Genomic DNA, 26,925 nt, shown 5'->3' with positions numbered 1-26,925 from the left:
TGAAGTGCTATTTCTGGTCCAAGTTGTGCCTGCACTCACTCTTGGAGACCAGAAGCAGGGGAGTTGTATCAGATCCCAACAAAAAAGAAAAAGTTGCATATTGTAGCGAGGTCTCCCAAAACGCTGCTTTGTTCTGTTTTGGCTAAGTGTAAATCATAAATAGCTCCAAGTAGCCATTTTAAATTCTAGAGTATGCCTCCAGCATATTAGGATCATGACACTAAACGGTTAATGGCGTGTTGATTAGGGTGCATCTTTTACGCATATGGCTAAGTTATATAGCCATATAATTTATTGTAATCATTTTGAGGCACATAAGTGGCACTGGAAGTTAAAATCCACTTGTTAAGGCATGTAGAATTCCAACAACTCTTTTCTTGGCACACAATTTCTAATTTAGCCTCTCTTGTTGCAAGTCTGACTAAATAACCTTCACTATTGACTCTCCTCCTCTTTCAATGATATGCCATTCTTACCGTTTCCACCTGTTGAAGGATCCCTCCATATTTTGCATAGCAGATAGTGGGCTACCTAAACCGCTGGATCAAGTTGAAGGCGTACATGTTAAGATGAGAACAACATAACGTCCCCTCTTCCCTTGATCTCCCAAGACTGACTTGGAAAATGCCTTGCAGAAACGTAGCCTAGTAGCCAAGAAGATATTTTAATGGTCCGCATGGCACGTCTGTGCATGTGGCGTTGAACTCTAGCGGCCGGAGGTTCCTGCAGAGAGCGCCGCAAATCCCACTTGATAACTTCGACAACCCACAACGTTTTACACACAGGCTATACATCACTGGCCTGCAAAAAAAAAAAAGACTAAGTTGCACAGGCACAGACAAATAGTGATGGATACATTAGGCATACTAGTCGATCCAAGTTAAATACTGGCCTATATCAGTAACCTTCATGAACGTGCTGGTGAGGGAATCTAAATCACAGATGTTCCACTGGTGAGAGCTCCAGTGGACGCCGAACCGTTGTGTTCAAGGGGGACGGAACGACACGGAGTGCGCACGAGAGGCAAGACAACAAAACGTTACGTGGAGTCACTGCGAGGTGAACGGAATACGATGATAATAACCCAATAACAGACCTTTAAAGAGAGCGATGGAAGTGGGCAGACTTCATATCGGGCGTTAAGCTTTCCCATGGGGGTTCCCGAGAAAAGAGCCAAAACTCCTGTATCCGTTTACCTGACACACGTCACGAGGGTCCATCTTTGAATGGCATACGGTTTGTTTATTGAATTGTTGTTGTAATTGATTATTCTGACATTGCAAGCTTGTGTCATACACTAGACAGACAACACACACACACACACACACACACACACACACACACACACACACACACACACACACACACAGATATATAGATAGAAATATACATATATACATTGCATAATGTGTGGGTGCTTAATTGTACAAAAACGTCACCCACTACACCACCAAATGGTTTTGGTTGCTTATCTAATGTACCCATGTTAACAAAGACATATAGAAACATTTGCTTTATAAACTGCAGTTTATGATAAAACGCTTTATGTGGCTGCAAAACGTGCTTTGACTTTCTACAAGGCCAGTTGTTGCCTTGTGTTTCTCAACTTTTGTTTTACTGTTATTCAGCCTTTTAACCAAATCCACAGTCAGCAATCTCACAATATCTGGGATTGATGATGCAAAGAGGCCAATAGAAGTGTGGGCCCTGCACCGTGGATTGTTATTTGGTGAGTGGATGTTATTGGGGGGAAAGGGGCTCAGCCAATGAGCGCGCAGCTCCGGGCCCACGTGACCACCCCCTCCTCTCCCATTCATCAGGGCTGGACTGTGTTGTCTTTTCAATTCATTTATCTGCAGGAATGATTGCGACTATCAGTCTAGAGCTCACCGCCTGACTGAGGAGGTGAAAGTTGCGCCACAGGAAGATAAACCGCAAAAGACAATATTGCATGTATACATGATTCTGCGTGTGCATCGGATGAGCGGTATAGGGGAATTCCTCGCGTCCTAAAAAGTAAACAGAAAATCGGTGGATTTGAGAGTTTGCTCAGACGAGAGAGGTCCAAGAGATAGAGCGAGGGGGAGGAAGAATATCTGTGCGTGATTTTTTGATTTCTGCTCTCAGTCGTCTCGGCGAGTCTAGACTGAAGATGCTCTTGGACGCAGGACCGCAGTATCCCACCATAGGAGTCACTACTTTCGGCTCCTCACGGCATCACTCAACAGGCGAAGTCACAGAGAGAGAAGTAGCGTTGGGGATCAATCCGTTCGCGGATGGGATGGGCGCCTTCAAAATAAACCACAGCTCCCACGATATCGGCTCCGGACAAACGGCGTTTTCCTCCCAGGCGCCCGGCTACGCGGCAGCCGCCCTGGGACACCATCACCACCCGACCCACGTTGGCTCTTACTCCACGGCGGCTTTCAACTCCACCAGGGACTTTCTCTTCAGAAATCGGGGTTTCGGGGACGCCACCGGGGCGCAGCACAGTTTGTTCGCCTCCGGAAGTTTCGCAGGGCCACATGGACACTCGGATGCAGCGGGGCACCTGCTCTTCCCGGGGCTCCACGAGCAAGCGGCGAGCCATGCGTCTTCCAACGTGGTCAACAGCCAGATGCGGCTGGGCTTCTCGGGGGACATGTACGGACGGGCCGACCAATACGGTCACGTTACGAGCCCACGGTCCGACCACTACGCGTCGACCCAGCTGCACGGCTATGGCCCCATGAACATGAATATGGCCGCGCACCACGGAGCAGGGGCCTTCTTTCGATACATGAGGCAGCCGATCAAGCAAGAGCTCATCTGCAAGTGGATCGAGCCGGAGCAGCTGACGAATCCCAAAAAGTCGTGCAACAAAACTTTTAGCACGATGCACGAGCTCGTGACCCATCTGACGGTGGAGCATGTGGGGGGACCAGAGCAGACCAACCACATCTGCTTCTGGGAGGAATGCGTCAGAGAAGGAAAACCATTCAAAGCCAAATACAAACTTGTAAATCATATCAGAGTACACACCGGAGAAAAGCCCTTTCCGTGTCCGTTCCCCGGCTGTGGCAAAGTATTTGCTCGATCGGAAAATCTAAAAATTCACAAAAGGACTCACACCGGTAAGATCCGCTCAGATTGCCCGCATTTCTTTACTGCCAAATCCATGTTGACAATATCCAATTCAAAATATGCATGCGATCTGGGTTGTTTTATGTGGCAGCTGGAGTCTCCTTACTGGCATGTGATTCAGTGCAGTTGTAAACAGACATTTTTTTCAAATGTTATTTTTAAAGTCTTGTTATTTTCGGGTAAAATGTCTTGTTGTGATACATATTTAAATTTAACAAAATGAATTAAGCCATGCCCTTACGTGGCTTAGTCAAATATATTTGCAGTGTGTAAGTAGTCTGTCTGTCTGTCAGTCAAATATATAACCATAAAGAGGCTGCCTTGTAATTCTTCATTAGTCTGTTTCCTCACAGACTATAGAAACATATTTATATACAATAGTGTATGATGTCATTTTGAGATCCAGTGTTAAACATTGCATTTATTCTTTCTTTTTTTTGTATTTAGGTGAGAAGCCTTTTAAGTGTGAGTTTGAAGGCTGCGACAGGCGATTTGCAAACAGCAGTGACCGCAAGAAACACATGCACGTCCACACGTCTGACAAGCCCTATCTCTGCAAAATGTGCGACAAGTCATACACACACCCCAGCTCCCTCCGAAAACACATGAAGGTAAAAGAACCCTTTCTTTCTTATGCATGTCTTTTTTATTATTGTTTTAACAACATTGTTAAATGGTATTTCACATCTTAAAGGTGCTTTTTTTCCGCTTGGAAATGAGAATAAAAATATTTACATTGTGTAATAATATTAGAGGAGGTACATTTTTTTTTTAAGAAATAGAGAAACATGATTAAATTTCCCTTGCCAATTTCTTTCTTTCTTTCAACCCCAAAAATAGATTCAGATCTTAATGACAATAATAATTTTTAGGTTATGTTTTCTTCCCCACATGTTAAAAACAGTAAAATAAGGACATTTGTTTTGATTCATTTATTTTGTCGAAAATACAAAGCGACCAAACAGGCAATGCAGGATGCTTTTTTATAACGTTTTTCTTAATGTTGAAGGTCCATGAATCCACCAATCCAGCACCGCAGCCATCTCCAGCGGCCAGTTCAGGGTACGAGTCGTCCACACCTCCCACTATAGTATCACCGTCCACAGAGAACCAGAGCAGCAGCTCCATATCACCAGCAGCCTCAGCAGTTCACCACACAACCAGCCACAGCACGCTGTCGTCAAATTTCAATGAATGGTACGTGTAAATATTTTTGGAACAAAAAAAAGAAGTAGAAAAAAGACTGCAGAATTAAACAAAAAACAAAAAACAACTGCTTGGAATCAAAGACTTTATAAAGTCAGCCAGTGAAACATGGACTGAGAAAACACGGGAGGCCCGAACGATCATTTAAAGGCTGTCTTAATGTCAATGAGAGAGAATGCATGGACAAAAAGGAGGCAAGGACAGCCACCGAGTTTAACTTTTTTCCCCTCAATATTCCTTTGAGTCCTTATTTTTACTGAGCGACTGCTCAGAAGAGATCTCAAAAAGCATGCTATCTCCGGGTAGAGGCCTGAATTTTTGTACATAAGGATTTCACCAAGTTGGAAAAAAATGTAATATTTTATTTTGTAAATAATTCTATCACAGTTTAAGGGAATTTGTGAAAATGTGGTCCCTAGATATATGGAAAATGAGATGGGTTTTAAGAATATTGCGATGAATAGACTTCATTGAAAAGAATGTTATAGTCGTGAACCAAATGTGAATTATTCAGTATTACTACAGTCTACACGTCGACCTAACCGACTCTTAGTATTAATGTGCTTTTGTAGCCTATTCAGTGCAACATTTTCGTCCAAGGTCCAGTTTGAGTAGCACAGTATCATTGTTGTTATTTAATGTCATGTCGATAAATCGTGTAGTGAAAGCCTGAAATTCCGTGTCAACCTGTTTATGTACGTGATAAATATAAAATCTCTGTCAATTGCTTTGTCTGAAAGGAAGTATTATTACATGTAAGTAGCTCAATTTTCCATATTTATCCGCATGTAAAGGACCGGTAACATGTTAGATATGATCGGTATTTATGGAGAAATGCGCTCGTATGTAAAATTTAGTTTACAAAAAAATGTTTGGATACATTTCGTACTATATTAAAGGATTAAAACAAACAATAATGCATTGCGTTGGAGGTTATTGGTTTCATTGGTGAGGTTGATCTCAACATGGGTGCTGTGTGGAACTAATGGGTTCCTTTTATGTAAGCTGCATAAAATACAATAATTAGCTGCAGACTACAGCAGACTTTTTTTCACCATAATAATGCATTCATCGCGGGTTCGATGAAAGAATTATCGCGCAAATAATTCAAACTCTTTATTTTCTGTGTGTGTGTGTGTGCATGTTTTTGCACGTGTGTGTGTGTCAATGGCAACATTTCATTTAGAGCTAAAGGTTGTGTTTCAAACGCACTGTCACAACTTCCCTGACAGTCAATGATAAGCAAATTCACTCCCCCCCCTTCTGCATCTTCTGTTTATCCCAAATTAACATCCAACACTTTGCCCTGCAGTAATGTGCAAATTAAATCGATTAATCACGGCGGTTGTTCCTCAGTGTAAACCGAGATAGTTTGCGTTACTTAATTGTTCCGGAATCTAATTTTCAAATCTAATTTATTTTATTTTCCGCGTTTGCCGGATTTCATAGATTTAGGGCGCTGAGGAGTCAATGTGGCCCCCTCATTGTTCCTGGCTGCAGCTTGCTTGACCGCCCCATTAGGCAGAGATCACATCAGCAGCCGCCAGTGATCATGGTTAACACTGCCAGTGTGCACGGAGCCACGATCTGTCAGTCTGCAGCTTTGTCAGGACCGCTGTATAGCCGAGAAGAACCAAATAGCAATTTTAATCGTAAAAAAGAATCCACAGCACAGGAGGTGCGTGTGTGTGTGTGCGCGCGCCCGCGTGTGTGCATGGACGCGCGCCAGTTTTCCCGTTTATATCAGCAAAAATAAAAAACATCCACCATCTTAGATGATTTGCTGAAATGTATTGAAATGTATTCATATTTTCTTTTCACGGACTATTACATTTGGAGATAAATGAAGGATGGTAATAAAATGACTTTTTCGACTCTATTTAACACTATCTATTTAGGTTCCAGTGCTGATGCTTCACTGATGCACTGCTATAGGGAAAACAGACGCACTCCACGCCGAGTGAATTCGTCTGAGAAAGTCACTTTGCAGCTTTATAGAAAAATGTTCACATGTAACTGGACATATAAATACAGCAGTTTAGAGCGGATGTGTTAAAACTATCTTCTAGGCTGGCGATGTATTCCACACATGCGCCATATTTAAATATAAAGCTGAAGCCAGATGGGCAAATGTAGATGGAAGCTGAATCCACCTTAAACCAGTTTATGCATCAGTTGAACTTGAGAGAACCATTTATATAAAATAAAGAAAATTCTGTTTAGAGTCCAGGCTGATATTGATGCAAAGATGCTTCCCTTTGAGAATTTGAGTTTTGTTTGGATTGGTGGTGATTTGCCTCATTATGGACTTCAGTTCATAGTTCATCCTCCTTTTTTTTTATTCCCCTGCTCATGTTTTACTGAAGAGAGAAACTGTAACCCTTTGAGTCCAAATCGCTGCTCCTTTAACGTGCCACGACTGAATGCATACTGTGCTGTTTAATTTCCACTCCAGCCTTCTGTTGTATTGCTTTACACTGAACCCACACACGGTATCAAAAATAAAATACTCGCAAAAAAAAAAAGAAAAGAAGAGTCGACGACAGGCTGCAGCGCGCGAGCTATCAGACTGCCATAGAGCTCATGGTGACTCCATGATCAAATAGGAGCGCAGGAAAAACAGCCACTTTAAATGTATTTACGCTCAAGTCTGGAAATGACAAACACTGAGATATGGGCAAAGCGCAGGCGCCAGTATCATGAATATTTATCACCAGCACTTGTGGCCAGTAAACCGAGCCTGACGTTTGTGTTACCAAGGTAGACACTCGGCAGTTTAGCTGCGCATCAAATATCAAACCGAATTGGGGTTCAGCCTTTCACTTCATGCTTTTACACGTATACAAATCTGAATTGTGTTTATGTTTTTGGCAAATAACATTCAGTTAATCCACGCAAGCTATAGTATATTAATACGTTTAAAATTAACACACATGCTTGTTTTTAAATGCAAAATAGCTCTCTCTTCAGAGACACATTTCTTATGTCTGTTTCTGTTTTTTAAACATTACATGTCTCGATAAATGCAACTTTTGGTGAGACTTTTTGCAGCCACCGACACGTGGATTATATAGTCCAAGATTAGAAGAAAGCTATATCGCCTAATCCGTGCCCCTTGATGGATGAGGTGCCCATGCCCTCAGCAGTCTGATCTGCATGCCCAGCTGCCGTCACTCAGTGAGAACCAAATCAATAAGTTAATACACATTTGCAGTTTGGTTTAACTATTCGGTTTCCGGCAAAATGATCCTGTAAGTTTATGTGTGGGAGGGAGAGACATGTGATATCTATTTCTAACAGCTCCAGAGTCTGACAACGCTCCAAGTTGCAAGTCAGGAAATATCTTGCAAAAACGGTATCCTACAGCCTCCATCTGCTGAGCTTAAGGGTCCTAATACAAAAAGGTCAAATTCAAGTCAAGGCCACTTTAGTTTATTGGCATGCAGACATGTCAAAACGCCTGCAAGAAACCCTGTCGTATTTGCAGCCATAGAAGGATTTAATTGCCAGACCCACGGTAATGGAGCAATCCATCCCACAGTGAACGTCGACTTTGCATACAAAGATAATCCAGACATTGATTTTTGTACACAAAATGATTTATAATCTTAGAATAATAGACTGGACTGGTCGTTTTTGTTCTTTTGAAGTGTGGAAACGTGTTTATTTTATTATTTTTTTTATTTTATTTCGTCCTTAGCGAGAAGGCCAGCAGCAAAGACAGCAAAAATATATATGTATCATGATTATTTCATTTAAATATGTGTAAATAGCACACCATAATATTTAAGCTTGTATTTAAATTAAATCGTACACTCCAGCCTCATACTATCCAAACAAAAGAAGATTGCCACCTAAATTATGGTCCACTATAAACTCTCTTTAAATCTTTATTATGTTCAAACCACAGCTCTTACATGTAGTTTGAGTTGGTCAGTCCAACATCACCGTTTTATCTTTAGAAATAAAATGTCAAACCATCGTAAAAAAAGACACCACCCAAATGATTCTATATTTTTTTCCAATGTATTACTTCCTTATGATAATCCTGACTGGAGCTCGTGCGTTCTCAGCTCTTTTTACTTAACCACATCCCTGATTGGGACATTAATCTCCGCTTGGCCACCGCAGTCCCTCTGCCGGGTTTGGAGAGGGCTCGTTATAGTGAAACATAGGCTCACGGTGACCCCCGTTGCATCAGTTGTGGTCTCTGACACGCTATTAAGTTTAGACCGTGCAGGAGATTTGTGGAGGCGCTGACACGGTGTTGTCGCGTCCCCTTTGACGTGTCGCTAAATGAGGCCACTCCAATTAGCTCTTTGCGACAGGTTGATGCTGCTGTAAACCTCTGCAGAGGGGAAAACACCCGCGTCTGAGCCGCGGGGACGTGCAGCGACGTCGCGATTCACACGGAGCCGTTATGGTGTAGTTTTTGGTGGTGAAGTGTCTTGCTCAAGGGCACTCCGGCGGTAGTGGCTGAGCGAGATTTAATTCCAGGAAATGCCAGCGGCAACTACGAGCTTCCGGGTACAACATCTCGCTTTATTTAACCCCTGCAACCAGCTTCCCATTCAGTTAGAGCTATTCTTATTTTTATTTTCAATTACATTTTTGTTTGCACTGTCTTATTATTTAATACTTTATAATAACGTTTTCATTTTTTTTCTCTCAATTTGAAATACAGACTGATTTGCTTGTGTTTATCATGAAGGTTGAATAACATAAACATAGCTGTTAGTTTGTGTACACCTGTCAATTACACAATGAAGTTTCCAATCTTGTGTTTCCAATTTTGTTGTTATAGAGCCACAGCCTTTTGTTTTAGACCATGCAAGTGCAGCTGATTCATTATAGAGGCGTAAACCATGCAGAGGATTTCTCATAAATTCATTAGCCGGAAGGAAATCAGCCCACATTTTCCTTTTATGTGTAAAAAAAAAGCGATACATATGGTGTCTTAATAGGAGAGGTCTTCTCGCTTACAGAGCAGCTTGTCGACATCTGCTAATCTGATGAGTCTTATAATGACTTCTTATTTCGCAATGAGGATGACCAGACAAAGATAATGACTGACAGATTCCCTCTGATCCATTCCATCAGGGCAATGCTTTTTGTCAGTGTGCATCATGAGGTGTCCCTGAGGGAAATATGGCTGAAACCATATGAACTCCTAGTTTATAGTGACGTTAAGCCTGATGCGACCTGATGTTTGGGGTTCATCCTGTTGCATGCTTTGTACCCTCTTAAATTTAACAATGAGTCCCAATTAACCCATTTACTAGTGTTCTGTGTGGCATATGGTGTTTTAAATTGTTAGTAGACCCAAATTATTTCTTACTGCTTGCGATTTGGGCATCTTAGAAGCCTTTGTTCTCGCTCATTACCAGTTCTACAAAAACAGGAATTGCCCAAACTGATTGGAAATTTGTCAGGGGAACATGTTTTTTTTTCTAATTTAAATTGTTAGTCTGTCCTCAGGGTGGTTTTGGGTTAGTTACGGTTTGACACTTTACAATGCGTCTCTTCAAAAACTTGATGTAGTTAAAAGATCAGAACGACTGCTGTTGCAAATTGCAGTCGCAGTCAAAAACATCAAAAACAAACAAATCTTAAACCCAAGTCAGGATATGAATGCTTTAACATCCAGCAGTATTTGTACATATTAAATCATGGCAGCAAATGTAGCGATGGCTAGCCTCTGCACAATGACTTTATCTCGGGGTTGCCTGAAATTCATTGTTGTTTTCCTCCTGGGCTTCTTCCCAAAAGCTTCAGATAATTGTGAAGGACAAGAGGCAATAAATAGGTTGTTCTGCCAGCCAGGTGCCCTGAGTGCAGATATTTAAACTAGAAATGGAATACATTTTTTTGTGTAAATCATTTTATTAAAAAAAGTGTGCAATGAAACCAACTGGAATCATAATTCTTCTGGTTAGCTGGCTCGTGCCTGCAGAATTGCATCTACTTTCATTACTAAGTTAAACTCCACACTTTCCTTTCTGCACACGTTTGTTGCCTGTTAATTGTTAAGGCTCAGTCGTTCAGTTAGATCCTGAATATGGAAGAACATCCATCATCATCCCTCCATCAGTAGAGTCCAGCTCACACTCAGGCTGTTTGTCATATTAATGTGTGCATTTGTAGATATTATCCATTTCTTATTATTGAAGCGTTTACTGAAAAGAATAACACTGTCATTCAGCCAAAACCTGAAATCCTGCAGTAAAATGTTTACGACTCAAAGGATGTCGATGGATAGAAATGTCACCAAACCATTGTGACGTCTTTCTATGCAGTATAGGTATCAACCTTGTTGCATTTTAACAAGAAAAGCTGTTGAATTGTACCGACTGATGCAACGCTTCAATCATACCCCGATATGTTCCACCTCTCTGCAGTGCATTCATTTATAATTACACTGGTATCTCAGAAAGAGAGTGATTAAAAGTCGAATTTGGCAAACAAAACGTGGCTTGTAAGGTATCATCATAACAGTGCGCTTGGCGTAGACATTATTTCACCAGCTGCATCAGCAGGACACGGGTGGAAATGCAACTTTACTGGTGATGGGAGCCAAGAAAGATCTGGAAGCCGAAAGTGTTTGTCTATGTGTGTTGAACTCGAGCAGGCAAAGAATATTAGCTACCTAATGTTGCCAGAGGATAGATCTAGGGGGAATATGACTCATTACAGAGAAAACTGGCAACATGGAACCTCACTTGGTATATGAGCAGTAGACTGTCAAAATTCAATGTTAAATGTGTAAATTCATTATGTAGGCTGCTTGATCCTGCTCAACAATTTTACAACACGCTCCGGCCTGTGTGCAGCAGCTGCTCCTGTTCGTATCTCGCAGTTCGATTTGATGTCTTTGACTCCTTATCTCACAGCAGACTGAGTGACTCGACGTGGTTTAGGTGTGAATAGATGGCAATGTGTGATGTAATGGGGTCACGTCACTTCCAGGAGCTGCGGCGACCTCTGTGCTCCTTTGACAGGGATGTGAAGGAAGTGTGTGAAAGCAATATTAAATACATGCCAGGGGTTTTTGAATTAATTTCAGGCCACGGCGCTAAGTTGAAAGTGCACAGAGGTGAGACGCTGGCAGGTAATACAGCTCGTGACTGCTCGGTTTCTTGTAAACATGCAGGTTAATAATACATAATGTGCTAACATACTAATAAGTGAGGAGGTTGAGTAAAGGGCTATTTTGTAAAATGTCAAACGTAAACCAAACACCCCAAGCTAAAAGGTATTTCTCTGATGCTACGTTTGCTTACATTTTGATGACTCAAGGTGTAACGGACCTGAAAAAAAGCCATTTTCGGTTTTGTAGCGGTGCAGCTCGGTTACATTTTCCAGCATGGACAGTGTATCACTTCATATAAACATCCTGGCAGACAAGAAATCCATCTACGCCACCTGAGTGACCGGCCGTCTGACGGTTTCAACTGTGATCATTCAGCGTGTTTGCTGATAATAATTCCTAAATGAAACGTCATGCGTCTGCATGACATTATAAGGCCTGTGTATCCCATTAATTACAATTGCTCGTTTCTCACTCATGGTTTGATTGATAATGATTGGCCCAAATTTGCTCGGTCCAGGTGTTTGCTGTTTATTATTTTTCCACTTTCTTCAATTAATCACTAATTGATGTTTCCACCTGCAATGGAAATTATACTACAACTGGCCAAAAAAACTCACACTTGAAACTTTTTTGTGGAAAATGTATCACAATATTTAGCGTTGATGCTATGATTTTAGTTTGCTTAATGAAAAATACATTTTTATGCCTGCATGTACAGCATGAACATAGTCAGTGTTTGAGGGTTTTGAAAGTAAATGACCAGAGTTGATTTTAATGCTCGCCATGTCAGAGGATTATGTCTTGGTTGAGGTTGGGTCACTGTGTGGGACCTGACATGATGTTTAATGTCTGCATATGGAAACACTTTGTAGTCAGACTGGAATGTGTTTGAATAATGTTGCATCAATAAAGACTTTTTTATTACAATATGTGTCAGAAAATGTTCTCTGTTTGTCTCTGACGAATGATTCTGAATTTCTCTGAAATATGAATTTGTTGTTAAAGGTAATCTAACTCAGTGTGAGATGCTGTTTTTCTAATAAGGCAGAGCTTGAACACTCTATGTAGAGTTCTGCTTTACCGAGGTCTCTAAAATCTCTGTACTCCACTGAAAGGGCAAATAAAATGTTCGCACTCACAAAAGGTCAAGTCTCTCCAGAAGATCAAGTTCTGAAAAACAGCGAGGCTTTAACCCACAAATAACATCTAAACTTTGCAAGATTTGTAGGAATGAAGACTGCAATCTAGATGAAAGTGTTTCTGGAGCTCATGAGGAAAGCAGCATTACGACTGAAAACCACATCAGAACATCAATATATGCGTAGTGCAAGTTCTGTTGCACTGGTGGTGTACGTCTTAGTGGGAACTTGTCAGCAACTTAAAAATAAATATTGAAACTTTGCACGCGTTGCAAGATGGATCTTCTACAGCAAGACATCAGTATATTAATGCTGCAGTTCTAACCATCATTTATTAATACATAATTATGGTTTCAATCCACTGTGAATAATCTGTCTGTTTACTCATAGCAAATAGCAGGACTAGTGTTTAAGTGACACGTTACTTGTATGCAACCGCTTGTTTTTTGGAATCGTGTGACAGCCCCCTGCACTGCATCCACACTCAGCTATTTGGTATAAAGCCACGCGCAGCAGTGGTTTGTGTCTAATGGACAAGTGTTGATAAGTCCTTAAAAAAGAGCATCCGGCTGAACTTCTCGCTAAAGGTTGTTTCCAAACGTATGCGACGTACGTATCCATCTGTCATGGCTTCACAGAAATCTGCAGACCCCGTCCTCAAGCAGATAAATGGCGGCATGTTGCTACCTAATGGCGAGCGGAATGATTGTTTGAAAGCAGCTATGTATCTGTTGAAAATATTATTTCTCCAGTTTGTATTTTCTTTTCAGGAAATAATTGGGTTATGCTTAAAAACCAGAATCTGTAATTGAGACTCACTGTTGAAACTCTGTCACTGCACCACTGGCTTTGTTTATGTTTTGATTCGTGTGATTTATTCATGTTAAAAAATGATCAACTGAGTTCTTGAATCAGAGTAAAACATCCCATTTGAATGTTTTGGAGCTTGTAGTTTTCTTCATTTAGGCTTTGCAATAATAATTTGTGTTTCAAGTTTAATAAACAAATAATTTGCTGGTTCTGGCCACACAATCTCATCAGTCTAGTACTTTGCCTGCTGGTGCTTCATGAACTGAACCTTCCTCTCCTCCTGTTTCTCTAAATATATTCAGGTCATAACACCCTGTGATATTAGGTTTTGCACTTACAATACAACATGTGAAGAGTAAACACAAGAAGCCACCCTCTTCCTTTCTCCTCTTCGTGCTTTACACAGACAGAGAGATTGAATCGGGATTAGAGTCCATAGTAACATATCTCTAAAATAGTATTAGCATCAAGCACTGCAAGTTAATTATAACCAAAGGGGGTGTGGGGGGGGGATTAGTGGTTTGATCCCTGGCCTTGTTCAACAAAACTGTGATGTACTGTAAGGTTTGAACACTTTATCCCTCTGGGTTACAGGTCGATTCTTTGCCAAGTGCACCGCAGCAGCCTTTGTTCAATGAGCCTTTGACAACATATCACACACCTGCTTATGTGAATTACAAGAGTTCTATTCATATATAGGGAGGCTGTTTTTGACTAAGCCTTCTTCTTAAAAATCAACTTTGACTACTGTCTAATGTTTTGACATACACATTGTAGAATAAGATATATAACACTACAGAGGACCATTTAGGATTATTTGCATGCCTATTTTTGGGAGGCCTAGATTTGAGAGTCTGACTGATGATATGCGGTCGACTCGTAAATAATTTCAAAGTTACATCACTCGGTGGCTTTCAGCTGCTTCTGCGACAACCCGACCTCATGCGCAGCATTCAATAAATCACTCATCCCTGACACTTTTGCTGATGGTGTTTGACGAGAATATCAAACATCCATTACAAAACATTATTTTTTTCCATCCAAACATATGTTTCAAACAGAAACAACCAAACTATTTTTTTTTTTCCTCTTTCTCTTCTTATGCAATTAAGTTCATTCAAGTTGAGGATTGTTGCATGTGCAGATGGTTGGGAGACGCATCAATCTCTGTCAGCGGTATAATAATGCAGACATTCCATACTGGGACACTTCATGAGCAGAGGAGGCACAAGAGAGCGGGAGTTCCCCAAATCAAATAAAGGCTTGTGTCCCGGCTGAAGTCTGAGAACCAGCACCCCAGTGAGGATGCTGTGGGAATGAAATTATACGCAGCCCCCTGGTTGCACTGTCTGCATTTTTATACATTACAGTTACAGAAACATTATTAAGGTTCATCAAATGAAATTCATGTGTAACATGCAATAAAACGTTCATCTTAGTGATGTGTAAGTCTGAGCCATGTTACTTTTTTAATCTGAATCATAGTGCATTTAGAAAGTCATTGCAGTTTAATATTAAGGTGGCATTATTGTAAAAAAAAAAAAAAAGAAAGAAGAAATTAATAGCCTGAGCAAATTATAAGCATACTGTGGCGTTTCAAATGAATGGTTCTGGTTATATTTATCAATTTGAATGCTTTGAGTTTCCCAAATCTCACTAATCTCACCCCACTTTGTCACACAAACATCGAGCTCCATCTCTCTTTATACCGTTTCCCCAGCCTTCTGGCATCTATCTCTTCTAGTGATCTTACATGCACTGAACAATCCCACCATGGATTCCAAAGCCATAAAATATTTGGCAGCACTTCTGATTCAACTTCTTTTACATCCCTCGACTGTTGGTCCCCGGCTTCATGTTGGCATCACATGTAGAAAATTCTGAAGCACACGTTGGAGTAACACATGGAAAGTATTGGGGCTGCAGGGAGACATAGGCTGGAGAATGATAAGACTGGATGCCCTTCATCTTTCTCTGTGAATACAGGCCTAAGTCAATTTTACTCTCAGCGTGAGACTTTCTCCAGCCCAAGTTTTGAGTAAATCCAATCAGCTGTCCGCAGGATTGAGATGTAGAGTGTCACTGATGACAGAGTTCGCTGAAAGGAGATAGATGCAGTCCAACATTTTTAATGAGATACTACTCTTCTCTTAGCAATTATCATTAAAAAGGGAGTCACGCTTTAAGACTTAATGTACATTAAGAAATTACCAAGAAGCTACTTTTTAGTTGAATTATAATTTGCTCCCCCAGGTCAAAACGGGCAGACAGTTGGGTATAAATGTCTATTCTAAATTCCATTGTTATTTTAATACACACAAATTAATTGGTAAATTTGACTAAACAACATTTCCTCAAAGTTGTCTGAGACACGGTTTCTTTAAAAAAAACAATCACACTAGCAAGTGTGTGTATATTTATGGAGCCTCCGTCATGTTTTGTGTGTGGCGAGCAGAGATTTAAGCTCTGAGTTAAGCATGGCATCGCTTGAGTGCTTTGGCATGGCATGAAATCTCTCCGTCTGCCAGGTGCCAGCTCCCAAATCATACTTCCCTCAAATGTGCATCACTTTTGACAGGGGGACTGTACGGGGCTATCCTGCACTCTCTACAGTGCTGCTGTTCCAAGAAGACAGACCACATACATGCAGCCCACCCACCCCACATGACCCACTCCACTCCATTTTTTTTCTTCTTTTGGGCACCTTCCCATCTCCACCCCTGTCTCTTTCTCTTCTAATTTTTTGATTGGCTTGATTCCATGCTCATTAGCATGTCCCATTATCTTCTGGAATATTCAGGGGAATGTTTCCAGTTGCTGCCGTTCCAATTATTGTAGCGTACAACATGGTTCATGACTTTCAAGTTTCTGGAAGTGTTTCAGCTTTTTGTCAAGGTCTTCAGTCACATGTGAGGGGCTGTAGATTTGTCAAGGGCATCTGTTCTAAGCTGGCCCAGAAGACAGACAACGCGGCAAAGAGGGAGTGGAGGGGGGGGGGGGGGGGGGGGCCGGAGCAAGCTGGAATGATCCACCTAGAATTTGTTGAATCAAATTCTTGCACCTGGATATAATTGTCCTACTGCTGTGCTGGGAGTTGCCACTGCCACAAAGAGAGCAAATTAGTGGTTCGAAAATGGCGACCTGTCAAGACACGCAGCCTCACCTGGTATAATATTTTACCAAGACAAAACGCTTTCCTTGCATTGCTGGTTAATGATTATTTTGTTTACCGGCTCGATTAAAAACACTGAGATGATGAGCATGAAATCAAGCTGCACAACAGCAAACAGTACAGCAGTGTGTAATAGATCCTCAAAGAGCTAAATGATTCATTTACATGTGAACTAAATCAAATGCAAATGGTTTTGTTTAGTGTTTAAACCCTTTTTTTCTTCTTTTGTGTCGATTTATGTTTTGATGCTCATGGGCTTTTTAAAGGGGAAAAAACAATGGCGCAGTTCAGATAAATCTACATCTGGTTTGGTATAGAAACAATGCACATGTATTATATTTGTGGTTTGCCATATGGATACATGATAAACAAAGGATTTACATAAATCTAAGGAATTAATAGCCAGTAATAGTAATATCTATCAGACTCTTGAGTGCAACCAAACTCTAATCCCTTCTTGTGTAAGATCAGGGAGTCCTTTCATCTGGATTTGGAATCTGGAATGTATAACTTAAACACACTAAGCCGTTATATGTGCAAACTCACTTACGTGCGGCTGCTTTTCGGTCAGCCTGGAGTCTCGCAGATTGTGTGAGTGGAATAGAATTACATGTTCTTAACTAAATAATGCAGTTTACAGAGATGGCAAGGATAAAGAATTGCAACCATGGGGGGTCTGGACAATAACTACGAGCATTGATGAATCTTGTGGAAGATAACAACAGGCCTAAGCATTCCTCTAAGAATATTAATGGAACACTCTCGATTTATATTCCTTCATGAATTCCAGCTGTATGTGAAGTTTATTGTATTCATTTTCATCCGTGACAAATTGGCATTGTTACATTGCAAAAAAAAGGTTATCATTAATTTTTAATCTTGGCAAGCTAACCAGTGCAGAAAACACCATAATTGATCATACGTTTCTCTATAAAATGGCCACCTTGCATTTAGTATCCCATATGGATGCAATATTATAGTAAGCTTTAAAATAAAATGATAATTGAAATCAGATTTTTGAATTAAAACCATTTATAGTATGCAGTTTTATGGATGGGAGTGGAGGGAGACTTTTACATTCTGTTTCTATGACTCTTCACTGAAGGGTTATTTTGTGTTGGACCTGGCAGGGTGGTAAAGCAATGCGGTCAGAGTATGGTTAGGTGTTTCATGGTTGCTGGGTGAAGCCATGTAAGCAATGTGGCAGCTCTGTGGCCTCTGAATGTTTTCAGTGGGGAGAAAAAAAAACATGGTTTGGAACTTAAAGTTGACAGCGAAGTCGGGAGTTTCCATTATTTTTCACATTTTGTGGACTGGAGGCAAAGCTTACTATACTTTCAGAGAGTCAGAGTCAAAATAAAAAAATCCTGAAATAATGATTCAGACCGCTGTAAAAACATCACCTTATTTGACTTCGAGGCCTGCTCTCTGGTTGAAAACAGAACCATTTATTGTAGCATGAAAAAAAGTGTCCCTAGTAATGCAAGGAAAATATGCATCCAGCTGTCTCATTCACACACGATGAAAGAGGTTTTGGAGGAAGCAATTGCTAAATCTGGAGTAATCCATCACGGTTTCTCCGTTCTCTGCACCTGCATGGTGAGGGGACGTCCCCAGGGGACCGGGGCTATAGACACTGTGGTACGTAGTCTAATGGTTGAATCAGCTGGCAGGTGTGCCCCAAAAGTTACTCTGCCACCTGCACACTGGACAGTCCCTAATTGGTGTAACTGTTGTATTGCTTAGCTGGACAGAGAGACACACCTGCATGGGCCAGGATGGATTAAATACTTAATGGGTGTGCCTTCTTCTACTGGAGAAAACAAACAAGTATCCTTTGAATCTCTGGCTTTTCCTTTTTCATCATTTCAAGCCTCACCTGGGCCTTGATGAAGATGCAATAACAATATCAACTGTGAAGTTGCTATTAACCTGACTGCAAGCTGCTATATATCCAAATCAATTTGACACATTTGTGTTTTGATCGGTCATCAGCTCGTCCAGGATGTGATGATCCTGAGGATAAACCAAGATGTGAACAGTAGAAGATAAATGCGGCGTTGAATTGCTCGTCTAATGACACGCTACACGGATTGAACAACAGTCTAAGTGGCTTTGAGCTAACAATGAAAGAGACGAGCAAGAAGCTCAGAAACACCAATATGTTCTTTTAAGTTGGAATAAATTGACCCCTTTCGTCCCCCAGAGTCTATCTGTGGAGCTTGAATGGCCATTAGTGCCAGCATAAAACAAATGAAACCAGCACAAGATCCAAGAAAGCTGATGCTAATTTCCAACTACAAAATTCAAAGTATGCAATTACAAAAAACAAGCTCCATGTTATGTTCCCTCTGTTAGCCTTATGTGTGGTCTCTTTAGAAGATTTTAGTCACAAATGTAACTAATCAGATCACTATCAGTGTTGCGTGCTGCACATCTTTGATTTCTTTTGTACACATTCAAAGGAGACATTTTTTTTACGGATCAGTGTATCTTTGTTGCAATAATATGAATGTTATAGTAATAAACTTGTGTTGCTGCCAGCCATTAATGACAGACTTGACCTACCCATGTCACAAAGAAGTAGCTCTTTGCTTATGTCCCCTCCCCCTATTGGGCATCGCTCTACATGCATTCACTGTAAAGAGCAGGAAGACTACTAAAGGCTGATAGCAACATAGTAAATGGATTTCAATGATGCAGCTAACAACTAAAAGCACCCGACACATAGATAGTTGTATGTAACTCGTATGTTGCTAACTACTTAGCCTTGTTGCAGCTAGTCTGTCATTCTTCACTACTTTTGAAGTATTTGATATTAAGAAAGACATTTTCAAACTAAGGCTTTTGGTGAAGTCATGGTGAGGTATGGCAGAAGGTACGCGTTTTGTTTTATTTGATATACGTTCCTTTCCAAGCCCCTAGTGACAGGGCTGATACGTGAGACAATTTTAGCACAGTGGCCACAATTGGAATTGCAGGTCACATGACACCTGATGGCTCATACACAATAATTTAAAAAAGCAATGTACAACATTAAAAAGATAAATTCTGATCTTCACAAACACTTTGATAATACGCTCTTTATATTGTCTTATTATCTGCCATTATGTCCTTTTTTATTATTTATTACAAAACGCTGAAACCTAAAGATCTATTTCAGCAGTAACCTGGTGAGCAACTTTCACTGGAATGAATGAAACGCAGCATCCAGATCCCTCAATACATCTACAGCATGAACCTTGAACTGTTCAGCATCAACAGGGCTTTGTTAGCAGAATGGTCAAATTACTATTCAAACTCATTGATGAACAATCCAACAGATAAAATAAATAATATAAGTTGGATACTTTACTCCACAGTTCATTATCATACCTCCACACACATGAATACTAAACATTCAGTATTTACAATAATTACAGTATAATATTTGCTGTAATTACAATCCATTACAAAGATGACATTAGTGTAATTTGTTCTTCATTTTTGACTTAACTGCCTCATCACACAGATCCAACATTGCCAACATAAACTTGTACTGTTCAGTGACTAAAACCACCAAGCTGGTTTCTACCTGGTTTCATCATTAAATCGATAAATATGCATTACGTCTTGTTTGTTTTGATGATGTCATTCATGATGTTTTGAAGCTACTTTTACTAATTGTGATTATATCTTTATTTATAATAGGAAGAACGTTCGTTTTTATCATCTTTAAAACATTTTGCCACCTCTCTCTTACGTAATGATGCATTTACTGTGCTATTCTTAATACTGTGTGAATATTTTGGCCTCGTCCCAGCTGAGATGTGTGATTTAACAAAGAACAGGCGGTGGGGAATAGGAGGAAAGACTGCGCTAATGGCTGCCAGCTAACATAAAAATATTTGATGTGTATCCCCCCGAGGATATCAGATACAACTAGTTTATTTTTGAACTTGACACAAATAGAACCACACTTTCTGCTCTCTACGTGGAGCTCCCAAGTGTTCTCTTTGCTAGGCTCAACCCGTCTTCGGGGCATTAGTTTCTAGTTCTTGAGATTTAAACTGTGGCCGCAACACATAGTGTAACAACTCCCCAGAGAGAAGCAGTGATTGCACTCCAGTGCATGAGATGATGTTATGTTTAATGTGTCAGTTTATTCCTTGAGGGGTTCCCAACATCTGGCGTGCTTTGAATTGTTAGGATGCTCCCACTTCCATGTCTTTCACTTCTCCTGATTGGTAAAAAGCCTATGTTCCATTTTTTTTACAATTTGTATTCTACAGTTGTCATTATCAATTGGGCAAAGGAAAGTATCCATTTCCTGTTGTATTCTACCAGTTTCCGTCCTTGTTTTGTTGATTCCCTGCAACGTGATTACACTGAATATGGCAGCTTTTGCCGTCTGATAATAATAATACAAAATGTTAGGATACTCTCTTTGAGTTTCAGTGTTACCCAGCCTCACAGGTACCGAGAGCAGCTCTCTGCAGCCGTCCTTTAGTGAGCTCTACCAAATTAAAGGCCAGCTCCCTGCAGTAAAAGACCCTGCCGGAAACTGGGTTTGATTTGTTGATGTGAGTGCGCTGAGGGCAGAGTGGGGGCCAAGCATTAAAGGGATCGAGACAACAGGCCATCACTAATCAGAGATCTCAAGGTTGCCATGAAGTTAATTGTAATGCAGGTGGCGCAAGGGGAGGGGGCGAATAAGAAATGTCGACTCCTTTACTGCCTTGGCAGCCATTGTGTTCTAACATTAAGCCCTAGGGCTAGGATTTGGCTTTCTCTCTCGCTCTTTCCCCTGTGTCCTCTTTACCTTTTAATTTCTTATTATCCGCTGATTCCCATTCAACCTCCATGGGTTAAAGAAAACCCTTTGCCACGTGTCAAAAGGAAATGTTAATATTGAGCCTGTCCTGGCTGTTGTGATGCGTGGCAAACCACTGTGGTGATTCGACAGTGTATTTCACATTCACTGGAAGCACTCCTGTTGCATCATTGTTATTTGTATAAACCGACAGAAACAGCAGACCCTGCTTGCTTTTGTGTCGTTGAAAGGCCATCTCCACAGAAGAGCCGGGTCATGAATACACAATAGGACAGTGTCCTCAGAGCAGCATTTGTTTTAGCCCAGGTTTTGTTGTTTCTTGTTACCATTTTTCCGGGAGGTTGGACTGAGCTGCATTTACCATGTTTTTCATGTGAGTATTCCAGTGAGCTGTTTGAAAGGCTGTGGAGTTTAGAGAGACAGACACATCACTGAAACATTGAGTTTATAAAGTACTCTCACAAATGTTTGTTTGTGTGTGTGTGTGTGTGTGTGGAGGAGGCTCATAACATTCATCAGAAAATTGCAAAATGTATTTAAACGCTTACATGCTAAAATATACCTATGGCTGATGGGAATGAATTTGTCTATAAACCAATGTATCGGACATATTAGACTTTTTTTTTGAGTAGAAGAGAAATAATCTAAACTAGCTCTAACCCAAAATGATCACATTTCATCCTGGAGGGACTTTGAATATTTGTGCTAAATTTCATGGCAATCCATCCAATGGTCAGCCAAGTCACCAATGTCATTATGATTCATCCTCTGGGCAACATGGATACCTTTAATAACACATTTCATGGCAAATGAATTGGGTGATTTCAGTCTGGACCAAAATAGTGGACCGGTAAATGGCTGCCAGCACGGCTAAAAAGTCTTAAAGTAAGAAGCAAACGTGGTTATGTTATGAATGTTTAACCAAACCACAATCTTTCCCTAAACTTAACCAAAGTGCATTTGTTGGCTAAACATAACTCAGGATGCAAACCTTGATCTGTACTTTCAAAGTCCTGCCATTTTTAAGCTCCCTCCACCAACTTCAGTGTCCTTTGTTCCCTGGAAACAATGTTCACTGACCACAATCCAGGCAGCAATTACATTCCCTCAAAACCAAACATGGCAAAACAAATGAGCAGAATATCATTTCTAGAGGACAGCTACTATAGCATTTGATGAAATATTTTTAATCAAATATCAGGATTCTTTATAGACGTCTAATTGCTTAATTAACCTGAATATCAATATTTACTTTTTGTTCTAATCTGCGTCTCAGTTTGCAGATCGGATTTTTCATTACAGCGATTACTAATTCAAAACCATCTATTTCATCCTATTTGATCTGGTCCCTTTGATATAATGTCCTCTAAAGTTTGCTGTTTTTTCTCCTCTTCTACGTCGATCCTCTCACAACTTTAACATTTCGCCCTGACACAAGAAACACCATAAAGGCCAATCTCAGCAGCTCAAGTGCTGGACATCATAGTGATCATTTTTTTTCCCCTTTGCGTTTGAGAGGGAAAGGGTCAACTGGAGTGACGGGAGGGAGGTGGATTGCCTTGAAAGACAAACATCTCAGTGTCTGCCAACCTGCAAATGGCCCCTGTGTTTATTCAGCTGAGGATTGGACGGCAGCCAGAGCATCACTGTGGCAGACTCCTTCTTCCATGGCATATGTGAGGGCAATGCGTTGAAATTTGCGTTTGATACATAACAAATGAGATGGTATTGAACAGCAGGGGTGCTGGTAAGGCATGGCTGGATGAGGTACAGCCGGTATGGTCGAGGGTAAGAGGAGGGAAGGGGGCACTGTGTTTCTGCCAAGAACCTTCCTCATCAAACTATTGTGTTAAGGGAATTGCTTTTACTGATTTATGGCAGAAAAACATGGCAGAAAAAACACAAAGTACCAGACAAATCAGTGATTTATTGTTATCTCCATTACTGTACAATGACAGGTTGAACAAAACTCCCTTTGACCAAAGGCTGGATCTCTTCACTTCTCTGCTCTGATCACCTGTCTGTGTCGAAAATGCTAATAACCCTCAAAGCAGCCGCCTTTCGTTTAGAAAGCCTTTACATCTTGCATGCAAAAATATGCATTCCAGCTTTATTTTTAATCCAAATTTGCAACTTCCAAATAGTATTAACCTGGTGATTATACCAGCAAATTTTACATATACACCTTTCATCTTTCACCCACTTCATGTGACCAAGACCTTGGTCTGACAAAACCAGATAAAGTGGCATTATTCCAACTACGGGGTGATATTTACCACATTCATCCGGATATGTGACATTGAGAGGGACAAGCAGAACCAGCGTGGCGATTAAGGCCCTATTATCACCTGTGCCTCCAAGACATCCGTGACTTTGCCACACATCCGCATGGGCAGGAAATCTGTCGAGCTGCAGACTAGCAGTGACTTTGAAATCAACCTCTTACGATGAGTTGCAATGTAAAGCACTTTGAAAAACTCAAGATGGTGCTTACCTGAGCAGATCATCTGGCGTCACGACGCGTCTTTTTGGGGGTTGGTCGATCACATCCGTCAAAGTGTTTAGGCGGGTTCGTATCAAGCGGAACATTCTTTCATCTTGCTTAAGGAGGAGTGTGGCGTTTATGCCTCCAGCTAAGCTCTGAACTGACACCTTCCGTCCTGTTCGGTTGGCCTTAACTGCTGGTTGATCAGCAGCTCTCAAATTCAATCAGAGTGGAACCTCGTGTCAGTGTCGGGGTTTTTAATCCGAACCTTTTTACAACATCGCGCTCAGTGAAACTCAAGTCGCATTTGCAAGAATTGGAAGAAGCTAATCTGGATATTGAAATTGAGTTCTTGAGGTTTTTTGATTGGAAAGCCACATTGTAGCAATGTGTTGTTGTTGCTATTCATTAGGTGGCTAAAGCTTGTGTCAATTCAATGTTTTTACTGTTCATGAATGATAGGAATTCTGCCTCGTTCACACGGAATAAATGCATATAATTGCTCCTTCATGCTGTTTTTGAAGCAGCACTTCTCTCAAAAGGGCTTTTTAGTGTTGACAGAAACCACACAATTGTTATAATTGGTGGGATCTGTTAGCAATAACTTACATGTTCAGCAATCACTATTATTTGATGACTTGAAAGCGTTCATAGCAGATCGCACACATTGATTGGCTAATAATCACATAATGTTTCAGTGCCTGAAGACCTCATCACTATCAAGAGTCTGGTGCAACAATTCTGGCTCTTAATGAAATCATGTTTGTTCGTCACCATCGCATACCACCTCTCATCTTATATGTAGCACCTATTGGGAGGTGTAGACCGTCTCAAGGGAGACTGTGAAATCCGTTGAGGCTTGTTGATGGAAAATGTGTCTAAGTTCCCAACTTGACACCCATCTTCCGCCACCTCTGCTACTGTGGGATCCAGTGTCTTTGTGTGGAAGGGGATGTCACAGGTTACGAACCGACTTTGCTGCGGCTACTCGAGCATAAACACAAGAACGCTTTCATTAGGAGATGTTCCCATTTAAGGTATATAGGATGACTGCAATACATGATCAACTGTCCCCTGATAGCACTGATTACAGAGAGTTAAATACAAGTGTGGAAATGTTGTAGGTGGATAATTGTGTGCTTAGTGGATAAATGAAGTTGTAAAAGCCATCTGGTACATTTCATTGTAAAATTACGGAGCATGGAGGTTTCTTTTGTTTCTATTTACCTGAAAAGGAGTGAAAGGCCTTCAGGGTGTTTGTAGTAAGGCAATAAAGACATCTCACACGTGTATTTAGCACCTAGTCTTGTTTCATTATGTGTGTTTACACACAGTGAATTATACTATATAAATGGCACAGCGAGGAAAAAAAAAGAAAAATCCAGACTCCCTGACCTCTTTCCAGGAACCAACCAACAGGGATGGTTTTAATGCCACAACATGATTTGTATTTTTACATTTGCTTTACATATGATTATGTTACATATTTTCCGTTCGCAATTACAATCAGGTTGCATTGCAGGGTTAGATGTAATCCCAAAGTAATACAAATTCAGCTCACCGCTAATGATATTCATGAGTTGCAGCGTGCCCCAGTGCTCTGCCTGTAGCTTGTACCTATTGTTAAGCCTTCCTATCTCCCCCTGAGGTATAGGCTAGTGGCAACATTTAAGTAAATGACATAATCTACACTTATGCATAGCGTAGAAAAGCCGCCATTGAAATTGAAAGTATTCCAGGCCAGCTTCTTAATGTTTGCATCATATCACATGTCTTCGTCTTCTAAAATGTGGCTCGGGAATAGAATTGAACTCTTTAAATTATAAGGTCTTCCATGATTAGATAAAAGACTTCAAATTATTCTGAAAAAACTACGCTCTACTCTTCTTTTTCTTTCGAAACATCAAAGCGGCTCAGTCCGTTGTTATCCTTCATGTCATTATCAAGAGCTTTTCTAAAGGACATGAAGACTATGTCACTGCCTGCCATTTAACATAAGACAATAACCTCCTTAAGTACAAGGCTAAGTCTCAGCTCTGCCTGCATTAGGCAAAAAAAAGGCTTGTGTAATTAGTCGTGCACTATAAATCAAGTGGTGTGAATCTATTTCGCCATGGCCTAATTGAAAGTGCTCTCTTTTTTTCGGGGGCGCTGTAGTCGGACACAGAGCTCCATCGGATGGTGATAGATGTGGAATCCAGCACAAACAGTTTGAACCAGTCAGGCCGTGATTGATCAGTACCCTCTGGGATGTCGGGTGGATCTTTCTCCTTCAAGCAGAAGATAAAAGCCTTAACGACTCTCCAGTCTTGTTGTACCTTCCAATTGTGTGTTTGTGTGTGTGTCTCTCTGTGTGTCAGGGTTTCATTATTTCGCAGTGTTTGACCTTGAAGGTTCTGTGTGCATTTGAGCTGTGATGTCTCAATGATTTCTCTTTTAAGTGCCAAAATGTGTCTTTTATGCACTATTGATGCTGCTATACACACACTACATTACTGCCCCATGGAGGAGGCTATTTGCATGAAAATTTAGTTGATTTATGACTGGATTCTATAGCATTTTCTATAATCACCCGGCACATTTTTGCAGGGGCTTAGTAGTGGCCGTAGTGATGCCACAGTACAGTGCTGTAACACAACTTCAAAGACCGTTTTGTTCACACGCACCCTCACAAAAACACAGGGTGACTTCACTGGCGTCCAGTGGCAAAGGTGGACCAGCTGGGCTGTTTTGTTCTCCGCTTCTGTGTTTTTTTCTTCTTCTTTCTTTCTGTTTTCGCCCTCTTCATCGTCCCCAGTTCTTCTCCCATCTTTTTTTTCTCCAAGCATTTGCGCCGGAGATTTACACTTGCTGTTGTTGATAGAATAAAAAAATAAAATAAAAAAAACTGCAAGCAGGAGAGCGGGCGATGCTGGTGATTCAGGTTTGGTGTGTGGTATTTCAATGAGGGTCTTGGCTGATTGTCCCACAGTGGCGATGGATGTGGCTTTTGGAAGTGGAGGTGCATCAGAGGGGATCACTCGGCATCTGGCCCAACACTCTTGTGTCACTGTGACCCTCCTGTGGGGGAGGCTGTGAGGGCCACAG

General features: G+C 40.9%; 1 protein-coding gene across 2 annotated transcripts; it reads left to right on the top strand.

Annotated features, from left to right (window-relative positions):
• The first annotated feature begins 1,830 nt into the window (after window positions 1-1,830).
• Window positions 1,831-26,450, top strand: zic1 (zic family member 1 (odd-paired homolog, Drosophila)). Of its 2 annotated transcripts, none has more exons than XM_031849843.1 (3): window positions 1,831-3,113; window positions 3,571-3,734; window positions 4,130-26,450. In XM_031849843.1, exons 1-3 carry the CDS (start codon window positions 2,153-2,155, stop codon window positions 4,328-4,330), a joined length of 1,326 nt encoding a protein of 441 aa, XP_031705703.1. In that variant the 5' UTR covers window positions 1,831-2,152; the 3' UTR covers window positions 4,331-26,450. The 2 variants fall into 2 exon arrangements, with proteins under 2 accessions (XP_031705703.1, XP_031705704.1); XM_031849844.1 differs by having other exon boundaries at window positions 1,832-3,113; window positions 4,133-26,450.
• The last annotated feature ends 475 nt before the right edge of the window (window positions 26,451-26,925 follow it).

Source organism: Anarrhichthys ocellatus, unplaced genomic scaffold (assembly GCF_004355925.1).
Source record: "Anarrhichthys ocellatus isolate YVR2014 unplaced genomic scaffold, GSC_Weel_1.0 scaffold10, whole genome shotgun sequence".
In the NCBI taxonomy this organism is placed as follows: domain Eukaryota; kingdom Metazoa; phylum Chordata; class Actinopteri; order Perciformes; family Anarhichadidae; genus Anarrhichthys; species Anarrhichthys ocellatus.
This window is presented reverse-complemented; position numbering and strand designations above follow the sequence as displayed.

Coding starts and splice junctions, on each gene's coding strand:
- zic1 (XM_031849843.1), top strand. CDS start 2,153: ATGCTCTTGGACGCAGGACCGCAGTATCCCACCATAGGAGTCACTACT. Junction 3,114..3,570: donor TCACAAAAGGACTCACACCG/GTAAGATCCGCT, acceptor TTTTGTATTTAG/GTGAGAAGCCTTTTAAGTGT. Junction 3,735..4,129: donor CCCTCCGAAAACACATGAAG/GTAAAAGAACCC, acceptor TTCTTAATGTTG/AAGGTCCATGAATCCACCAA.